Raw genomic sequence first — 20,829 nt, forward strand, 5'->3', positions numbered from 1 at the left:
AATTTTATGCAGCATTAACAAAAATGTGATTTCTTTTGTTAATTATTTTTTCAGCCACCATGTATTTGGATGTTCACAGCTACACCCCCCCCCCCATCAACATATACTAAATATGTCCATTTATCCCTAACTTGTAACCCGTTATAAACAGGGCACAACGCCCCTTTAAAATCCACTTTTTGCGGGTAACACTGGCAGTTAGTATGATCCAGCATGCAGGAAGTGATGGATATAATGTCACTTCCTGCATGCTGGCTCAGACTGCACAGAGGGAGGGAGGCACACAGCAAGCTGTTTGGGGGCTAAGGTGGTAATGACAAGCTGTTTGGGGGCTAAGGTGGCATAGAAAGTGGTGGCAAAGCTGGCAGTGAGGGGCATGTTTCTTAGTGAAGCCGATTGAGGGGGTGGCGGGTCAACTTTTGCACAGATGCCCCGTGGTTTTGACGGAGTGTCGGAATGGAGGTGAAAAGACTGCGTTTGGTCTCTGATCGTACGTTGTGCTTTGTGACGAGCAGACAAACTGTCGCTTTATAAAGTGCTGCAGAAAACTCCAGTCTACGTTATATAAAATAATTACACTGAAATGGTTAATACTAAAAAAAAATAAAAGTGAAGAAAAAAATATATATTTCAGCAGTTTCAACGCATTAAAGGCATGCGGTCGGCATTGTAGTGATCGGTTACCAGGCAACAAAGGGTTTCGGGTTCTCCGATGTATTAGAACTTTTTTTTTGCATAGGAATTAATGATAAATCTTCTCCTTAAAGAAACAGTTATTAGATACTTAAAAAATTAATAAAAAATAAAGCATAAGGTGCTTCGAGTAAATGCGACAATCCTGCCGCTAACCGGTTACCTGGCTCTTTGGGACCCTGGAATCTAAAGTGTTAAAGGTCACAATAAGCCCTAATAAATCAGTAGAAATGTAAAAAAAAAATAGTTTTTTTTACGCCATCAGCAAGAGTCCTGCACCAGTTGCAAAGATTGTATACATACAAAATACAGGAAGGGGAGGCCAGGTGCATGATGGGAATATCGTGATAAAGTACAAATGTGATCTAAAAAAAAAATCCATAATAAAAATGTAAACATTTTTGGTTCCAGTGAAATGTACGTAACTCGGAGTCACAGGGGAACTCAACGTCTCTCTGCTGCTCCCGGGGAGGACTAATACTGACCTCTATAAAATTGCTAAAGTAAAAAAAAAACAAAAACAAAAAAACACACAGTGGGTATTTAAGCAGGGTGCATCGCGAGGATCACACGGTGCTGGAGATGTTTCGAGGCGCTTCACGGCACGTCGTTCTCATGGACTTCGGCAATTCGGTCAATAGATCGGAGGAGTTCGGCTACGAGGTTCATGGATTCGGCTCCTGACATCAGCTGCCTGAGGGGAGGAAATATAAGGTTAGGCTTTTATCACATAATAGCAAGAAGTGCAATATAACGGCTTTACCCCCATCAGAACCCCTCTCATGTATAGTTTGTCCAGTCCCTCTTTGGACCCCAAACCCCTGATGCCCCCTTTCTCCTCCCCTGATGCCCCCTCTCTCCTCCCCTGATGCCCCTCTTTTCTAGGAGGTCAGAATGTTTGCTGGGTATGAGGGTATCGCAGGGTTCTACAGCCCTAAAAGGCCCAATAATGTGTATAGAAACAGCAGGAAACGGCTTTATAAATAAAAGAGGGTAAATAAACCCCATTATTCATCTAAATGCCCCAATCAGTTACAGAAATAAGTAAAAAATTAAATATAATAATATTATTTTTAGTGTGTTTTGGGTATGCGTCTCTATCACTAGAGCTACTTATCACGATGGTGTTATAGGGCAAGTAGCCGACAGCAACCAACAGGTTAAACCTCCCCAACAAACCGTAGGTGAAGGTCAAATGTATGTTTGGGGGGACCATAAAGAAATATAATGTATCCAAGCCGGGGGGGGGGGGCGCTTACTTTATGGAAGACTGAGCACCGCTGACGACTTTGTGAAGATTTTCCAAGGCCAGGCTGGCGTTGTGCTTCACGGTGTTCATAGCTGCCGTCTCTCCCCGCCGCAGGGCTTCGTTCTCCGCTTTGTACGTGTTCAGCTGGACCTGGGTTTAAAAAAAAAAAAAAAAAAAAATCGCATCAGAACCCCGAGAACACGCGTGTGATTTACGAGCCCCTTGACCGTCTACACAGGACCGGGTTCCGGATTGTTACTCTATAATCCAATTTATGCAAATAAAATCATTTTCACAATAACAGTAAGGAAAGAAGAGACTATGAACAGAAACGGTTAAAACTCCACTTTTATTAATCATTATAAAACACCCAATGAGTCCACCATTTGTATTAACCCTGTAATGACCCCACATCAAATGAAAACTACCTATACACAGCTGCTTCAGGGGCAAACGAAGTGTTAACGAAGGCCACGTTCAGAGAAATGTGATCCTCCTACCTGAAGAAGGGCCACTTCTTGCTTTAACTTGGTGACGTTACCCTCCGCCTTGGCAGCTCTTTTCTAGAATGAAGCAAGAAGAGTAATTAGGATCGAAATTCCTAACGGTTTAAAATAAAAATTCCAGACCAAGCAAGCTCTCGGACGGGACATAAATGATTTACCGTCATGGTCTGTAGGTTTTTCTCCACTTGCTGAACCATAGACTCCAGATCCTGAGCTTCCTTCTGTTCCTCCAGGATTTTTCTTTCCAGCCTCCACTCCAGATGTTTGACCCTGGATCGGCGTCGATGAATATTTAGATCATACGCTCAACCGCGCAGGTTTCTATACACCCCCTGCCATACTTTACACCAACATATACACCGGGCTATAGGTAAAGAAACGGGCCACGCAATGCTAAAACTGCTCGTGGGAGGGGCTTGGGCAAATGGGTGGGGAGATCAGTGAAAGTGGGCGGAGCATGAACGGCTTTTGTAGCCCGGTTGCTTTCATTTTAACCAAATTTAAACCGCTTACTTCTCAGTTTGAATTTTGTTTCTTTCTGTAAGCTCGAGGATTTGTCTTTTCAGACAGGAATTTTCTTCTTGGACCTAAAAAAAATAAATAAAAAAATAATAATTAAAAAAAATACTAAAATATTAAGATAAAACTAGAAAAATACACAAAAATGTAGTCAGTATTTGCATCGGTTTGTAAATACACATAAATGTTACAATTACAGTTTGGTTGTTTTCAGTAATGTGTATTTTTTTCTTTAAAAACTACATTTCCTTTCTTTCTTTTGCTAATTTCATATTTTCAGTATCAGGATAAATAAAATAATAAACGTATTGCCCCCTAATTAGAATGTCCGTGTCACTTGTTACCTCTTCGTAGTTTATCTGCAGAGTCTGGAAGCGAAGATCATCGACGGAATTGCTTGTGGAGTCCAGAAGGGGTTCTATTTGGGACGGACATCCCTCCGAGGAAGGAGAGACGCGGCCGTGGAGGCGCTGGGCGTTAAACGGCTCTCCCGCAGACACGTCGCTGTAGTTATAAGACTCATCATACCCCGCGAAGGGCAAAGAGTAAGGCTTGGGGTTATGGGTATGCTCAATAACCGAGGGGTGATAACTCGTGCTCCAGTCCTCCTCCTCCTCCTCCTCCTCGTCATCATCATCATCTTCTTCTTCATCCACTAGGTTTTCAATCACGGTGGGATCTTTGAAGAAAGTCTCCTCGTATTTCAAACCCGAGCGTCCGCAGGACTCGGGAATCCGCTGCTTGGAAGAAAATCAAGCAAAATGCACGGGGACAACAAAAAAAGGTTATTCCAGTTTGAGTAAAATAATGCATAATTACAAAATATTTGAATTTCAGGGAAAGGGAACCCCCCGCACCAAATATTCCCCCCCCTTTAACCCCTTAGGACATGGGAAGTTCTCCGTTCCTCTTCCATAATAATAACGTTACATTTAATGTCTATTACATGCGGGTGTATACGGGACGCATAATTATCGCTCCAGCCGTACACCCCGGCGCTATAATGGCCCCCCGCCGTACCTTGGGATACCCCCCGTCACATTGCGTTATGGTGGCCGCCGGACGCGCCTTGCTTTTCACAAACTCCTTAAAGGAGAACGGGTTGGTTTCTTCCTGAACTTCGACTTTGGCGTCTACGAGAAATAACTAAAAATCAATAATAGATTGTCCCATTTATCTCAAATTCCACAATGCCCGGTAGGCTTTATTCTGCAATATATACATTAATAATATACGTGTACATCATATATAATAAATATATGTGTATATATAATAAATATAAATATGTGTGTACATCGTGTATAATAAATATATGCGTATATATATATATATAATAAATGTGTATATATATAATAAATGTGTATATCGTATATAATAAATATATACGTATATAATATATATGTGTACATCGTATATAATAAATATACGTGTACATCGTATATAATAAATATATGCGTATATATATATAATAAATGTGTATATCGTATATAATATATGTGTATATATATAAAATATATGTGTATATCGTATATAATAAATATGTGTATATATATATAATAAATATATGTGTATATCGTATATAATATAAATATATATGCGTATGTCTTATATAAGTATATGTATATATTTATATATATGTATGTGTGTATACATATATTAATAATATACGTGTACGTCTTATATTATTTAAAAATATGTGTGTATATGTATTATATATATGTGTGCATGTATACCGTATAAATATATAATTATTGGGACCCCTAAATGCCCCGGTACTCACCATCTTCAGTGATGAGACTGTTGGCTTTGGCATGGGGGTGCTTGCAGAACCCTGACATGCCTCTGTCTTCTCAGGGGCAATAAGGCACCAGGAAGGAGTGAAGGAGAGTAGCTGTCAGGGGCAGATGGGCAAAGGAAAGCTACATATCTTCAGGGAGGGCTGTAATTATGGGCTGATTATGATTTCTGAGTTACCCCTCTGGGGGTAATTAGTGGGCTGTGCAGTCAGGGTGGGTAATCCTGCAGAGGGGGGCTGCACATGGAGCTTTCAGGGTAGAAGGAACCAGTGACAGCAGCCGGCCCCGGAACTGAGATCACAGGCGCGCCGGAAGCAGGAAGTAAACCGACTCACACCGTGCCCGTGTCGGGGAGGTCAGGTGGGAGGGAGTCCTGGGAATTGTAAAGATGGCGGCTTACGTGGCCAGGAGCCGGGCCTGGGGTGGAATAAGGAGGTAATGGGTGCGAATGGAGGGGTGGTAGGTGGGGGGTGCGAATGGAGGGGTGGTAGGTGGGGGGTGCGAATGGAGGGGTGGTAGGTGGGGGGGGCGACTTTGCTTGGGTTAACCCTATGAGTACCAGAGCCATGCTTCGTAGAAGAGGGTGAGGTAAATCTGCACATGGCACAGAGGGGGCATTCGCAAGGCTGGCACTATGGCATTTATAGGGGGTTAAGTGATTGTTTGCTATGAGAGGAATGACCCTGGTGCCATTACCCCACTTTGGAGGGGTGCCAGGGCATAACCATTACCCCACTTTGGAGGGGTGCCAGGGCATAACCATTACCCCACTTTGGAGGGGTGCCAGGGCTTACCCATTACCCCACTTTGGAGGGGTGCCAGGGCTTACCCATCACCCCACAGTAGAAGGCATATATCGGTATATCAAGTATGTGGAGTAACCTCCTGTCTCCTGCGATCTGTCAGGTCGTTGCGGAATAAATATGTCCGTCATCCTACAGGCGTTTATGTAACTGTCCTTGTTCGTTTCAGGTTCGGCCTTTCAGCATACAGAAGGTACAGCAGCGGCGGGACTTACCCCAACATCCCGCTTTCCTCCCCGTTACCCGGGGTGCCAAAGCCGGTTTTTGCAAGAGTTGACGGACAGGAGAAGTTTGAAACCAAGGTCACCACCCTGGAGAACGGGCTGCGGGTGGCATCGCAGAATAAGTTCGGACAGTTTTGTACGGTTGGAGGTAAGCAGAGGGTTTTATGTCGCCCGTTTCTCCTGCTTGATCAGTCGTTGGTCTTGTCTTAGATTCAGGAGCCGTATGTCTATCCCATGCATGTTTAATCCTCTCACTGTATTACCTACTACCACTTCTGCTGGGAGGCTGCTCCACCACCCTCTCAGTAAAGTAAAACTTCATTCCATCTCAGCCGTGTTAGATTATGGCTCCTCGTTCTAATGTTTATCCTCCTTGGAAAGGCTCTTCCCTGATGTCATACAGCCCACCCCGATCTCCCACCCTTGTGCTTTAGTTTGATCTTTATTTCTCTCTTACAGTTTTAATAAATTCCGGTTCAAGGCACGAAACCAAGTACCTCAGCGGCATCTCCCATTTTCTGGAAAAACTCGCCTTTTCGGTAAGTTTCCCAGCAACGCAATGCTTTGTCTTTAAAAGGTGAGTAAAAAAAACCTTCTGCGAATGGTTCATAAAACGTTTTTTTCATTGTCGTCGTTGTTCAGTCGACGGCCCAGTTCGGGAGCAAAGATGAAATTCTTCTCACTCTTGAAAAACACGGCGGAATTTGCGACTGTCAGACCTCCAGGTACGAAGTTTGGCGATTTATGATGGGGTTAAATCTTGGGCTCTTTTTATATATTTTTTTTGGGGTGATGGAAGCGTTTTTCCTGCAGTTTCTCTCTCGTTTCTCCTGCTGTAGAGACACCACCATGTACGCGGTTTCTGCAGACGCCAAGGGATTAGACACCGTGGTCAGTCTGCTGGCTGAAGTTGTTCTGCGTCCCAGGCTGTCCGGTGAGGTCATGTTTGTAGCCTTTGTGTGTGTCTGAAAATGTCAAATGTGTGTGGATGTGTGAGTGTCTGTGGATGTGTGAGTGTCTGGGTATGTGTGTGGATGTGTGAGTGTCTGGGTATGTGTGTGGATGTGTGAGTGTCTGGGTATGTGTGTGGATGTGTGAGTGTCTGGGTATGTGTGTGGATGTGTGAGTGTCTGGGTATGTGTGTGGGTGTGTGAGTGTCTGGGTATGTGTGTGGATGTGTGTGTGTGTGTCTTAATGTCTGGTTGTGTTGGTGTGTGTGTGTGTGTGAATGTACGTATGAATATATATATATGTGTGTGTGTGATGTCCTTATTATCATATATATCAATATAAATCATGCTTTTTTTTTTATTTTTTTGCAGACGAGGAGATTGACATGACCCGTATGGCCGTGCGTTTCGAGCTGGAGGATCTTACCATGAGACCAGACCCAGAACCTCTTCTCACAGAGATGATCCACGCTGTAAGTTACTTCATACTAAGCTGTCCCTCTCCGCTCTTAGGGCTGGAATCCTCACAGTGGGCCCAAAGCACACAAATCGCTTACTTGGCATGTCTCGGTTTCTGCAGGCAGCATATCGGGATAACACGGTGGGGCTGCCCAGGTTCTGCCCTGTGGAGAACATTGATAAGATCGACCGGAAAACTTTGCACGGCTACATGCACAACTACTACACCCCGGACAGAATGGTGCTTGCCGGAGTGGGCATAGAACACGAGCAGCTCCTGGAGTGTGCCAAGAAATACCTCCTGGGCGTGGAGCCGGTGTGGGCATCCGGCAAACCCAGGACCATCGATAAGTCCATCTCTCAGTACACTGGAGGGATCATCAAGGTGAGAACCTCTCTAATACCAGAAAGGAACCTCTTCACCTGTAATTGATGGGACATCCGTTCTTCCTCCGGGGTGTTTACGTCTGCTTTCTTCCGTTTGTTCGGCAGGTTGAGAAGGACATGTCTGACGTCAGTTTGGGTCCAACCCCGATCCCCGAACTCACGCATATCATGATCGGCCTGGAGAGCTGCTCCTTTTTGGTATGTAAACCAGGCATTGGAACGCACACTCGATAAAGTTAAGACTCCATCTCTGCCCTTTGCGCTACTAATGCCTGTCCTTCTTGTGAATGAGGACGGAGTGTGATGTCGCCGCATACATTCTATGCTGAACCTTTTTATCTCTTATCAAAGGAAGATGACTTTATCCCGTTTGCAGTTTTGAACATGATGATGGGTGGCGGAGGTTCTTTCTCTGCAGGAGGACCTGGAAAGGGCATGTTCACTCGACTCTACCTCAATGTCCTCAACAGGTGAGCAGGACTCACATTAGCATCTTACGGGCCAGAGGGGTGACACAATGCATGAGAGCGGGGATGCTCTACAGGAGGGGCTGTAAGAACGCTGAGGTGTTTTTTGGTCCACTCAGGTCTCTGTAATAAAACCATAAATCTGTATTCTGTTTCTAATCTGCCATACCAAATTATCCAGCAGCGACGTGCCATCTTTCTATCGCTGCCGTGCTTTTGTATGAAGCCCAATAACCCGCCCCCCATCGACATTCTGGCCGCTGATGACGCAAAAATCATTTTGTTTTCCTTAGACACCACTGGATGTACAACGCCACGTCGTATCACCACAGTTACGAAGATACGGGTCTACTGTGCATCCACGCCAGCGCAGACCCGCGCCAGGTGGGTACAAAGCAAGCTTTATTTATGCAGTCATTGTATTTGCTGACGGCCTGTTCTCTGTTATTTCCGACGTAGCCTTCGGTCTCTGAAATGCTTTTTTTTCCCCCCTCAGGTCAGGGAGATGGTTGAAATAATCACCCGGGAATTCACTCTGATGGCCGGCTCTGTGGGAGAGGTAACGTCATAATGTTTGGCCGGCGAGATGTTTTTCTTGCCCTTTGCCGGAAGTCTCTGTATCCGTGACGTGCAAATGCCGTGTTTTATATCTTCCTAAACCAGGTGGAGTTGGAAAGAGCAAAGACCCAGCTGAAATCCATGCTGATGATGAACCTGGAGTCCAGACCGGTGATTTTTGAGGACGTTGGGAGACAAGTGTTAGCCACGGGTACAAGGAAGCTACCCCACGAGCTCTGCGGTCTGATCAGTGAGTAGAACACCCAATTTCGGATTAATAATAATAAAAACAATGGCAGAAGCGGTTCGGCTGTAAGGCTGCGTTCAGTCCGACGTCCATTAGTTGGACGCCAATGACTGACCAATGAGATTGTTTGGTTGAGCAATTGGGTAAAAATACAAAAAAATTAAGAATGGTTGGTTAATAAAAAAAATATGCTTACATTTTAAATAAGGCCATCCTGCGGAATGATTATAAATGGGGTTTTATTTCAGAATCACTTGTAACCATTTAACAGCCAGAGGTGTCATCGCAGTATAAATATATGTACTGTATAGACAGTATATGGTTATTTTTATCTGGTTTCCTAATCTGTGCTTTCCTGTAAAATCTCCAATTATAGGGATTTTACTTTAAATCACTTGAGGAGTGTTGGCGCAATGAGTTTGTGTTTTGTCCTCGACAGGAATTTTGGATTTTAAATATTAAATTTCCGTTTCAGGTGAGGTGAAAGCCAGCGACATCAAGAGGGTCGCCACCAAGATGTTACGGAATAAGCCGGCCGTGGCCGCGTTAGGGGACCTCGCGGAGCTTCCGGACTATGATCATATCCAGGCCGCGCTCTCTAGTAAAGATGGACGCCTGCCCCGGTCGTATCGGCTTTTCCGATAACACCCTCGAGTTTGTAAAAAGTGCTAAAAATCACTGGAGAGGCAGAAAGGGATTTTGGGCTTCATCCCCAGGACATCGGGACAAAGCTGTCTTCTGAGGCTCCTCACCGAACGGATCAGGCAAAGCTTTAATGTTTCTTTTTCCTCCTCGCCGGCAAAGTAAGTCCTGGACTCGCTTTAAATGCAGGACACCTTCTGTGGATTGCCGAAGGAGCCCTGAACCCCAAACTTAGCGGCAGAAAAGCCCAACCGCAGTGAAGCTGCCATTCATTCTGCTTTCTCATCAAGCCGCAGGACTTACAAGTACGTCAACCTTGTCTGTTAGCGGATGTCCCCTTGTTAGAAAATCAAAAGTATTTAGCAGGTAGGGGGTAGGTATGGCCCTGTAACCCTTTCGTTGCCAGAGGGTGCATTGTTCTGACATCGAGAAGGTTAAATCCCAGCGGCTCTCCTTTCTACATGACCTCGTGGCCTTAAAGACGACTTGGCCACACCGGCTCGGAGAGTCCGGCTCTTATGAGGTCCCACAGATGATTAGTTTGTGAATATGAATCAAACTTTGTTTACTTGTCACAATAATGTTTTTTGGAGGGGGGGGTATTTTATTCCTTGGCCTAATGTAGTTATCAATACAATCTTTAAAAGAGAAAATTATACACCGGTTTCTGTCTGAAATGCAGTCTTCTCTGTTGTTAAAGTTTACGTAGATAAAACGGCATTGCCTGCAAGATCATGAAAGGTTATGTTTTCAAATGAAAATCGAAGTTGCCTCCGAAGAGGCTTTGTGCCATGTAATCTTTTTGGGTTGGGGGGTAGATGAATGCATCCTTCAGCACAGGGGGTACATCGGTGCTGTTCTGGCAATGCGTGTTCCCCTGCTGCTAGCCAAACTCTTTACCGTGATGCCCCAAGTATCGGGTGGCCATAATATCGTGTAAAGCTGAAGTGCCATTGTGACGGCAATGAATAGTATTTGTCGTGGCTGGAGCTTGGGTGCCACAGTCACAGGGATTGGGTCGCTTCACACTTATTGGGTAAAAATGTGTACATGGGGTAGTGTAGGGTTAAAGTAGCATGCAGATTTTTGTGAAATAATTTCTTTGTGTTGACAAAACCATTGTATATGCCTCGTCTAAAACCCCCTACTGAAGGGTAAGTCGCCGTGCTGTACCCTCTGGCACAATTGATGGAGCGTTTAGTTTAGATTTTGGCCTCTGTTTTCGCTAAAATCTGTGACTTAAACCCCTGCTTGTGATGCGAAGACTGTTGGTTTAGGATTAGGGTAATTGTGTATTTTGTAATCTCTGGGCTGGTGCTCCCTGCATTATCGTTTAGTAAATGGGGAAGGTAGATTTGGTCTGGATCCATCTATTTATTGCACATTATTCTAGAATGCAAGGTGGTGGCAACCAGATGCTTATGAACTATAATTCCCATGAGGCCTCTGAAGCAGCTGGGGGGGGCAGGTCACATGCTGTCCCCTGCTGTAATTGGTCATTATACTGAAAGGACTTTAACATCTAAATAGTGTATAAAAGTCCCATGTGCTAGCGGGACTGTACACAAGGCGTCAACACCTCCCCCTTAAAGAAAAAAAAAGGAAAGGAGTACTCGGTGTAGCCGCAGAACCTGAAAATATACGCTCCGATGGTGACCATTTCCGCATAAATAGAAAATTGAAGACCCCCATGCAGGGTTTTCTAACCAGGGTTTTCTAACCATCAGTCAGCCTTTTAAACTTAAACTTGGATCTGCTCTTTCTTTCAAGGAAGTTTCTAAGTGACCCCAAACTTTTGAACGGTAGCGTGTATGTGTGAACTACCTGGAATTAAGCATTTTTATTTGGGGACCCCGGCGCGCGGCCAGTAACAGGTTCCATTACGACCGCATGGAACTGGGAGCGGACGGGTTAATGGCGTGCGGACAAGGCCCATCATCCGGGCTGCTGGTTGGGGGGAATCTCGTTATCGCAGTCAGGAGATCGCGCAGACCGCGCTGTTCTTCTGGTTTTTCACAACTTGCCGCTTCTGCTGTTCCCGAGAACTTCTCCTTTTTATCCCCAGCAGGTAGAGCTCTCTGTCGAACTGGCCGGCGGCCAGAGGAATGCTGAAAGAGAACGCGGAGAACCGGTTACTGCCGGGACGTTACTTCTAAATCAAGAGAAGCCGATACCGATGTAGGCAACGATAAGAAAAATAAAGTCAGCCCGAATTACTGATTGCTCGGCCACCCTTGTGCCTAAAAAGAGTCATAACTCCCATCAATCCCATGATTCCAACTCAAAACACGACACGGTTTCAGTCTCTATCAGGCGGTTATATCAATCGCTGCATATAAAACGTGATTTAAATAAATATTGTGATAAAAGGGTCTCACTTGTCTCGGCCGGGCCTTATCCGCACTTCAAATAAGCCAAAGACAGGCCTGTGGTCCGAAGTCTTGAGCCGGGAGCAGGACGAGTATTTCGCGACCCGGATGTCACCTTTATGGCGGCTTTTATAAACCACTCTGTCCTGGAAAATCAGAACGCAGAATTATCAAATCCGGTTTAAGAACGAGTTCTTAACCCCCACGCCGAACGCATTTACGGATCGGTGTTGACATTCATGCGCAGAGGAGGGAACTCGGCCGGTGGCGCTTACCGTATAGGAAGGAGTTCTCTGTTTGGAAGTCGTGTCGTAAGCATCGCATCCGACGTCAAACTTGTAGGTGGGAAGGAACTGAATTTCACCCTCGCGGAACCCTTTAAATATGGACCCTGGGAAACCAGAATAAATAAAATGAGCCGCGTGGTGATGTCATCAACAAGTATAAAAATACCTTTTAAACCCCGATCCATGCTTGGCAGCGTGGGGGTGGGCTGGTTTAAGCCCCACATACACCGTATTGAGTTGAATTGAGCCTGTTCGGGTTAACCCGCTGAGATCCAGAGCTACCCACAATGCATTGCACATGCACTGTAAGGTGTGACTTGAGTCCTTACCATCGTTCATCTCTTTGCGCAGCTGATCATACTGCAGCAGGCGAGACATGTCTTTCCCCAGCTTGTGCTGCAGAATAGCGTTCACTCCCGTCCGGTCCTTGTTCAGACGGAAATTGAAGTCCCCGAACCAGAAAACTTCATCGAACCGGCTCGTCACGTCCGCTGGCGGTACAAAAAATGCAACATTTAGGTATAAAATACAGCCTTACAACGCAGGATTATCCCGTCCCCCTCGCTCTACATCAGGGCTTTGTATTGAAACGGATTTGAGGATGACGGTTATGCATAATGGGAGTGACAGCCCCGGACAGCGGAAGAGTTATACGTCGGCTCTGCGCCCCAACCTGTTATTCCCTGCTAACCAGACACAAGCGTTCTTCTCACGATACTCACTGGGATTGGAGCGATAAGGGTTTGTGTCGGGAATGTTTCTCGGAAGCTGGAGACCCTCGATGATTTTTTTGTAGTCGAGGACCCGCTCAACAACTTTCCCGTCTCCTGCTGTTAAAAAAAAAAATACAGAATTGGGTAATTCCCACAAATCACAAAGCAAACGTCTCCTCGTCTTACAGAACCCTTTCCTCCTCTATTCCGTTAGAGACGACTAAACCGCTCTGTTACTAATCTCCCCTACGCGCCGACCCCCTGCTCACCAACTGTGCCGGCAGCCTTACGGCAGAGCTCCGGTGCCACAGCGGGCTTCTTACGGTTACAGAACCGTATATTCAATAAAATGAATGGGTCTCGAGGCTTCCGTTGTACAAACCTACATGTGAAGTGCGAGGTGATGAACAGAAACGACGTCCCGAAGAAGGTGAAAGATGCGGCCAAAGCTCCCTTGGTTTTGATCTGCGACACCATCCTCGTGGTCACCGTGGCAAATTCAACCTCTGCAGGGCAGTAAAGAAAAGCAGATTGGAACCAGAGCGGCGTTTCCGTGCGTTACGTATCTACCAGAGGATGTGAGAATTTTAAAACGTGCGCAGTGAGGCGCTAGTGATGAGATTACCCGAGCAGAACCAGATGAGGTCTCGTCTGATAAAGATCGAGAGGTAGAGAACCCCGTGGCCGGACGAGTGGAGTAAGACGTAGTGGGGTCCCAGCGTCTCTTGGAGTCGAATCTCCCACTCTCGTCTGGAAAGAAAGACAATCAGTGGAAGACCAGGTAAGCGCTAATCTTCTAAGTGCAGCGTCTGACGCGTTTCACTGACTGCAGAGTCTCTACTTTATGAATATCTGGAACTGAGCTGGTATCCACGTTACGTAATTCGATGATCAATTAAACCTTAAGTGTGTTCAGCAATTCATTAAATACGTAGCAGAGATCTCCTTTATCTAGTAATGGGGAGAAGCCTTATTCCAAAAATATATTACATTTCACCCATAAGGGTGTCCTTAAATGTTCTTGTTTCATTGTTTTGTCTCTAAAGCTTCCCCTACCCTATAATGAGCTAATTAATAGTTTTTTTTTACTCTATATTATTAAAATTTTAATCTTCCATGACGTCAGTTCTGGACGTACCTGTCGGGGCTGCCCTCCTGCACGCCGATCACATACATGTCTTGGGCAAAGTCATCTTCGGAAGGCAACAAGAGGTCATCGAGGCTTTCCGGCAGCTCCTGCAAGACAAACACAGAAAAGGATGTTAAAAAACAAAAAAAAATCTGATATCCTTTTTCCCTACAAAAATTGTAGAAAAGATTGCCTTTCTTCCCCCCAAAAAACAAATCTTAAGTGAAAATACACGACTCGGTGAGAGAAAGGGAACTGTATCGAAGACGATTCGCTACCTTAATATTTCCGAGACCAAAAATCTTGACCTCAAATCAAGTAATTTAATAAAATATATATATTTACCTTAAAAAAAGGAATATATGTTCTGGACGCAGTTTCGTGGATACAGATCCTTGTTAGTATCTAATGTTACCCTTAAAATATTCTGAGGAGCCGACCTCCTCGAATGCAGATCCTCGCCCCGGCTTAGTAAATAACCCTAATATAGTTCTAATCCACGCAGGGATTCGCTTTGGGAATGGATGCGAGGATACGGAAAGATGATGCCGTCGCTAACGGAAACGGTCTGCCGTGACCGGCTCTCTCGGGACCCCGCAAACCCCAGTACAGGAAAAGAGTATTTTTAGATCGCGCGGCAAAGGAAAGCCGACCGAAATACATCTGCCGGCTTATTTGTGGAGGCTGAAGGGCTTTCGTCACGGAACAGGTAGAGTCCGATATCGGAAATAATTTATATTCGCCGATTGAAAATATAAACCGTCTCAATATTGCATCTGCCGTTACCTTCCTCCCCTGCATGTTCCAGGTAGCGATGAAAATCCCCAGTCTCCTTTCTGGGAAATAACGGTCTAATTCCTCAGCTCCCAACAAGGCACCGCTGGCCAAAAGGCTCCCTTCCAAGTAACTCCTGAGGAGTGAAGAGCAGCAGGTGAAACACATGTAATAAATAATACGCAAGCCCACTTCTATTAAGCTGGCCCTCGTGGACACGCTGTACTGGGGAAAGTCTTTGTACAGTCATAAGATCTCTTCTGCAATATGGGTTTTTATAGGAAACCTTTGGAAAGATTTTTGGACCCACGAGACCCCAGCCTCGCCTCACTGATGAGGTCCAGGAGGCTGCCGGTTCTCTGGTACCCGGACCCGGCAGCCGATATATGTTTATCCTGTCTGAGGTCCATGGATGTTTCTATCTAAGATGTTCAGACCAAGTCCTGTTCCACAGAAGCATCGAGGCGTCTTGGTCGGATACCGCGCACCCCTGTTTGACACCCAGTAAAGTTCCACAAGCTGCTTAGATTCTGGCGGCGGTGACCTAAATCTAACCGGCAGGGGAAGAGGTTTTAAGCCGGACCAGCTGCCGCGGAAACATTAAATACTTTCTAGAAGATCACAGATGGATGTGAAAAGGTCTCCAGCTTTTTTTTTCCCCCAGCGCATCTCTTAAAACATCTCTCATCCTTAAATTGTTGATCAATACATCGTAAACCTGCTGTACGGCGCCGTGGAACTTCAATAAAAAATATAAATGAACCCTTTCCTTTTTTTACAACTTTTTGGGGGGCAATGATACGATATAAAGGTTTAATTTCATGTCAATAAATATAAAATTACCCCCTTTACGGAAGCCTGAATTACTAATTTACTAAAGTATCACAATCTTGAGTACAAATTTAACGTTTTTTTATTCCTTTTCGGGGGGCTTTAGTACAAAACACAGGCAACAAATAACCCAACGATACGAAGGTTTAAAGTCACCACCGACCTGTCTCGGACGTCCTTGGAACGGATAGGAGTCAGCAGGCTGTACGTGGACTTCATGGACTCGTTGGAGCAGTGGTTGCAGACCATGTTCCTGTGAAGCCGAGTGTCGCTCAGGCTGCTGCTCTGTCTGAGAAGTCTGTGCTGAGAGGAACGCTTGTAATCCACGTAATCCGGATCTATCCTATTAGCCGTCCTGAGCGCCCTGGACGCTACGTTGAGTTCCATCTGGGGCAGAGGTTTCGACGATGTTATCTCGCGCAGTCGAGGTTTACCGGCCGAGGTGACGCTGCTGCGACTGGACGTCGTATCCGGATCGGGGGGATTAGGAAAGGGGCTGCTGGAGTCGCGTTCTACGGCGAAAGGGTAAGACGGCGCCAACAAGGAGTTACTCTGCAACGACTCGCGACTGAGGTCAACCGAACCATGTCCTGCAGGATTCACGATCATGGAGGCATCAGGAAGGGATCCATTGGACGATCCAGTCTCGTTTGGGTCGGTTAAGCTTTCCTGACTAGCTTTAAACCTCCTCCGCCAGTGCTTTTCATCGAGGGACGCTGCCCGTTCTAGCTTGTGCAGCCGGGACTTTGGTTTGTTCGGGGGCTTGGGGACAATATGATCAGGGAAACGGGTGCTGAGCTCGGCGTGGAGAGGATGTCTGGGTTCCTCTTGCTCCAAAAAGGCCGTTCCTTGCTTGCCCTGCGTGTCGATCCAGTCCCTGATGTCGCCGAACTTCTCCCCCTCCAGGTCACAAATCTCATTCTGTTCACGAACCCCCAGGAGCGACTCTCCATCGCCAGGAATCGGAGTAACGCGCTTCGGCTGATCCATCGTTATAGGCATCGTAACAAATCCTACGAGGGTCAGACGTCTGCGGGCGAACCATCGACGCGGCTCTTAAAACAATACGCCTTGTTTATATAGCCGGTAGATCCGTTGAAACGAAGCCCCCTCTGTTGACAGCAGGAAGGACGTTCAGGAGACTTCAAGCTTCATTGCCGGAACGGCTCTCGAAACAAACGTATCTAAAATAAATAAATAAATAATAATAATAAATAATAAAATATAGAAACGCCTAGAGATACAACCAGAAATCAACACAAACGATTCAACCCAACGCCCGACCTCAGGCTTCAGATCAGATTTGTTTCTTCTTCTTTTAAGATGTTGATGAAGCTGCAGCTGGATAAGAGATCTCCGTCTCGTCCGTCCTGTTTCCAAATGGCTCGTTAAACACTAGTTTGGCTGTAAGCGTATTTACCGGTTCCTATGGCTACAAGCGAAGACTGTCACGGGGCACACTGGAGAATAGTTCTAATCACCTGCCCCATTTAGTCTCCCGCAGAGTCTGGGAGATTTTATGTATTCCCAGGGTCCCACAAGTAAGAAGGTTCCCACCCAGCAGCCACGGACACCAGGACCCCACAGCCAATAGGCGGTTGCCTCGACCAGCAGCCCATGTCTATGTAGCCCTCTCACCGTGGTCTTGGCTCGCCAGTTCGGGCCTGTGTGCCGCTGTCCGCCGGCTCGGCCTGGAAGGTCCCCTCCAGCAGCCTCCGCTCCACATCCCGGCTCCTGGTAACCAGAAGCAACAAGTCAACGCCATAGAGACAGCTAGAAGCCAGTCAGAGCGGAAGGGCAGCGGCCCCTACTGGCCAGAGGTCTTCATTACACCCTCCAGTAACATCTGTGCGCACAGCGGCCCCTGGTGGCCAGAGGACTGTCTTACACCCATCGCTGAATGGGTTTTTAAATCTTGTGTGCTGGGTTGGGTTGTAAAACCATTTAAAAATCTCCAAAAAGTTACATTTACAGGGAGTGTAGGGAAGCCATGACATACTGTAACGTTAATGAGATAAAAGGTATAAATTCAATGTAACGGTAACAAGGATTTTAAAGAATCTATACGTTGTGCAAGATACCTTTTTAGCAAATGTATAGATCAAAGTGTATGCAAAGCATTTCCAAGCTTACATAAAAAGTAGAATTAAGAAATGTCTCTGCTCTTGATCTCATCAGCAGCTGTGGGTAGGAAAGTGTGCAAAACGCGTGGGATGATTTAGCCTCTACCAATACAGCTGGGAGGCTGTTCCATTTCTCTAGCACCCCCTCAGTAAAGTAAAATATTTTGTCATTGAAAGAATGCAACAATGAAAAAATGCCATACACTACCCATCGTAGCTCTGGTGTATGGGAACGGAAGGCAAGATATGAAATGCGTCAGCCATTACCTTTCCATATTCTGGTATATTCATGCTGTATTTATTTTATACGGGAGAAAGCGTCCGCCCTGCGCCTACCACCCACGTTGGGTTAAACTATTAAAAGTTAAATTGTATTGCATTTTTACATCAATATAAAAACATACTTTTTGGAAACTACAGGGCGGAAAATAAAAAGGCACGATCGGGAGTGCTTCAGAGCGCAAAATATTTTATTTAGGAATTTACATTTTCAAATGAAAACAACTTTCTTAGGAAAATAGCAGCGTCCTGGCCTACGGACGTCAACGCAAAATATATCGGCAGTCTACATTAAAAGACACACATGAAATTCTAGAGAAGCGAAACGCGTTTACCTATCCTGGGGAAGGAGGGCCGATCACGGGTCACAGCTGACACCCAGACACACAAAGTAGTGGCCCTGAGGGGCAGCGAAGCACAACCCTTTTTTTTTATTATTATTTTATTTAAAAAACAAAACCTCAAACATCCATCCATATTTCAGTCCCTACAGGAGAGATTCGTTTTCCCGACTTCCCTATCCACCCATGATGCGGCCGGGAGAGGTGCGAGCGGAACGGGACTGGGGATCGACCTGGCACTGAAAGGGTTAATACATTACACCCCTTTTTTTTTTGGAGACGTGTGGGCTGTTTAACTACAATTCCCATAATGCTCTGGATCATAAAGGTTTAATTTTTTTTGTGGCAGTGTTAAAGATACCTGCTGCGCATACACAATATCTCCAAAGAGAAAATGGTTTTGATCTATACATTGTGCAGGTCATTCCTTTCGCTTCAGCACAATTCAAAACACACAGGGTTGGGGGCTTATTCACTAAAAGGCGAGTTCAGAGGCTGGGCTAGCCCTGTATAATGTATAAGAGAGGCTGAACTGGCCCTGTATTATGTGTAAGGAGTCTCACATACACTGTAGGTTTCACAGAAATGTGATTCAGGAGCATAGGGTGAGAAGTGGTGTTATGATCGACCCAAATTCAAAGCCTGAAACAGAAAAATATCATCAGAAAGGGGCCGAGCTTTCACGGAGGTCACATAATCCAGATTTTAATTACAGACCAGCAGAAATTATTCAAAACATCAAATTCCATTTACAATTATTGGGCAAAAAAATATAAATTAAAATATCTATTTTTTTTTTTTTAAGAATGCGTTGCAGACAACCTAGAAAAATTCAGAGAGGGATATTAGAATGTGAATAACGCTTTTCAGGAAAAGGTGTAACTTGGTTATGATGGAAACCCACTTTAAACCTATAACGCCAGGGTGATGATGTCATGTAGGGGAGGCAGGGCCCTCAATCACTGCATACAAGGGGGGGGGAGCAATCCAGACTAAATTTAAAGAATAAAACAATCTTTATAATTGTGTAATAATAATAAATGTTGATTATTGGGAAAAATCGTATTACTTCTTCTGTAATTACTAGTTTGTTTTAATTGTTTTAATTTGTGATCGACGTTTTGACTATTTGTGTGTATAACTATATATAAATTTATAAAATTATTCTCTGAATAGCTAAACTCGGCAGATCTGCGGTTACCACCAGCCAGGAGAGGCCACCATGAAAATCCACAACACCTCCCATGATCCTCAGCCAGCAAAGAGTGTGAATATATGAATATATATATATATATGTATTTTGTCATTGAAAGAGTTTGCAACAATGAAAAAATGCCATACACTACCCATCGTAGCTCTGGTGTATGGGAACGGAAGGCAAGATACGCGTCGTCAGTGCGAAATGCGTCAGCCATTACCTTTCCATATTCTGGTATATTCATGCTGTATTTATTTTATACGGGAGAAAGCGTCCGCCCTGCGCCTACCGACACACTTTGCGTTAAACTATTAAAAGTTAAATTGTATTGCATTTTTACATCAATATAAAAACATACTTTTTGGAAACTACAGGGCGGAAAATAAAAAGGTACGATCGGGAGTGCTTCAGAGCGCAAAATATTTTATTTAGGAATTTACATTTTCAAATTAAAACAACTTTCTTAGGAAAATAGCAGCGTCCTGGCCTACGGACGTCAACGCAAAATATATCGGCAGTCTACATTAAAAGACACACATGAAATTCTAGAGAAGCGAAACGCGTTTACCTATCCTGGGGAAGGAGGGCCGATCACGGGTCACAGCTGACACCCAGACACACAAAGTAGTGGCCCTGAGGGGCAGCGAAGCACAACCCTTTTTTTTTATTATTATTTTATTAGTATATATATATATATATATATATATACACACACACGAGATAAAATGATTGAATTAAGATTTTAGCCCCGGAATAAATTCGATTTTCTTAGTAGAACAGTCTGCCAGCGGTTTAATTACAATTTCCAAAAAAAAATAAAAAATTTAAGTATAGGATAATCATATTGCACATAAAAAAAAAAAAAGAAAAAAAAAAAGAAAATCACATGTAATCAGAAAGAGTCTTAACCCCTTCACTGCCAGGCGATCCTATAATGAAATCTAGAACCCTCTTTAGCAGGAGACGGGCTACAGAACTATAATACAGCGAGACTACACAGGTATCTCTTACATACATACTAGCGGATAAAATCATTCGGATTAATGCAAATTAGTCACAGTTTTTTTTGTTTGTTTTGTTTAAATATATTATTTCTTATTGGGTGGCGAGTTGACTCTTTCATTGCCAGGAGGGTCCGCGGTCCACTGCAAACGCTACCGGCGCTCTCAGAAAAGGTTTAATAACGGGGTACGTTTCCTGTAACTCATTTTGTTAAATAAACTGACAATCTAGGCATAAGTTTGGTTATGGGGGGGGGTCCCGTAACCAGCTGTAACTCATCGTT

At 44.8% G+C, this 20,829-nt stretch overlaps 3 protein-coding genes and 1 long non-coding RNA gene across 4 annotated transcripts; 1 reads left to right on the plus strand and 3 right to left on the minus strand.

Moving 5' to 3' along the window:
* Positions 1-1,253: 1,253 nt before the first annotated feature.
* Positions 1,254-5,033, minus strand: ENTR1 (endosome associated trafficking regulator 1). The gene is made up of 8 exons (XM_053473490.1): positions 4,748-5,033; positions 3,988-4,100; positions 3,312-3,704; positions 2,962-3,035; positions 2,607-2,718; positions 2,443-2,505; positions 1,953-2,092; positions 1,254-1,387 (listed from the first exon to the last, which is right to left on the minus strand). Exons 1-8 carry the CDS (start codon positions 4,803-4,805, stop codon positions 1,291-1,293), a joined length of 1,050 nt encoding a protein of 349 aa, XP_053329465.1. The 5' UTR covers positions 4,806-5,033; the 3' UTR covers positions 1,254-1,290.
* A 45-nt stretch (positions 5,034-5,078) lies between these two features.
* Positions 5,079-10,240, plus strand: PMPCA (peptidase, mitochondrial processing subunit alpha). Its single transcript, XM_053472963.1, has 13 exons — positions 5,079-5,198; positions 5,736-5,938; positions 6,250-6,329; positions 6,433-6,515; positions 6,630-6,724; positions 7,113-7,213; positions 7,321-7,584; positions 7,692-7,784; positions 7,938-8,056; positions 8,347-8,437; positions 8,550-8,612; positions 8,717-8,861; positions 9,334-10,240. Exons 1-13 carry the CDS (start codon positions 5,152-5,154, stop codon positions 9,501-9,503), a joined length of 1,554 nt encoding a protein of 517 aa, XP_053328938.1. The 5' UTR covers positions 5,079-5,151; the 3' UTR covers positions 9,504-10,240.
* A 1,104-nt stretch (positions 10,241-11,344) lies between these two features.
* INPP5E (inositol polyphosphate-5-phosphatase E) lies at positions 11,345-17,363 on the minus strand. Its single transcript, XM_053473105.1, has 11 exons — positions 17,242-17,363; positions 15,767-16,787; positions 14,785-14,908; positions 14,008-14,105; positions 13,495-13,619; positions 13,256-13,375; positions 12,879-12,986; positions 12,486-12,647; positions 12,145-12,260; positions 11,879-12,015; positions 11,345-11,608 (listed from the first exon to the last, which is right to left on the minus strand). Exons 2-11 carry the CDS (start codon positions 16,603-16,605, stop codon positions 11,476-11,478), a joined length of 1,962 nt encoding a protein of 653 aa, XP_053329080.1. The 5' UTR covers positions 16,606-16,787; positions 17,242-17,363; the 3' UTR covers positions 11,345-11,475.
* A 1,672-nt stretch (positions 17,364-19,035) lies between these two features.
* On the minus strand, positions 19,036-19,301 carry LOC128502989 (uncharacterized). Its single transcript, XR_008355189.1, has 2 exons — positions 19,258-19,301; positions 19,036-19,168 (listed from the first exon to the last, which is right to left on the minus strand). It is a non-coding gene; the product is annotated as an uncharacterized LOC128502989 (long non-coding RNA).
* Between the last annotated feature and the right edge of the window lie 1,528 nt (positions 19,302-20,829).

This window comes from Spea bombifrons, chromosome 8 (genome assembly GCF_027358695.1).
Source record: "Spea bombifrons isolate aSpeBom1 chromosome 8, aSpeBom1.2.pri, whole genome shotgun sequence".
In the NCBI taxonomy this organism is placed as follows: domain Eukaryota; kingdom Metazoa; phylum Chordata; class Amphibia; order Anura; family Pelobatidae; genus Spea; species Spea bombifrons.

Bases quoted from the DNA above. Each gene is read 5' to 3' on its own strand.
- ENTR1 (XM_053473490.1), bottom strand. From the start codon at position 4,805: ATGTCAGGGTTCTGCAAGCACCCCCATGCCAAAGCCAACAGTCTCATC. The intron at 3,705-3,987 runs GTACGGCGGGGG...TCTTCCAAGCAG, and splicing joins GTGACGGGGGGTATCCCAAG to CGGATTCCCGAGTCCTGCGG. The intron at 3,036-3,311 runs GTAACAAGTGAC...TATTTTTTTTAG, and splicing joins TGCAGATAAACTACGAAGAG to GTCCAAGAAGAAAATTCCTG.
- PMPCA (XM_053472963.1), top strand. From the start codon at position 5,152: ATGGCGGCTTACGTGGCCAGGAGCCGGGCCTGGGGTGGAATAAGGAG. The intron at 5,199-5,735 runs GTAATGGGTGCG...TGTTCGTTTCAG, and splicing joins GCCTGGGGTGGAATAAGGAG to GTTCGGCCTTTCAGCATACA. The intron at 6,516-6,629 runs GTACGAAGTTTG...CTCCTGCTGTAG, and splicing joins TGCGACTGTCAGACCTCCAG to AGACACCACCATGTACGCGG.
- INPP5E (XM_053473105.1), bottom strand. From the start codon at position 16,605: ATGCCTATAACGATGGATCAGCCGAAGCGCGTTACTCCGATTCCTGGC. The intron at 12,648-12,878 runs GTGAGTATCGTG...TTGTACCGCCAG, and splicing joins CCCTTATCGCTCCAATCCCA to CGGACGTGACGAGCCGGTTC. The intron at 11,609-11,878 runs GTGAGACCCTTT...GTTCTCTTTCAG, and splicing joins ATAAGGCCCGGCCGAGACAA to CATTCCTCTGGCCGCCGGCC.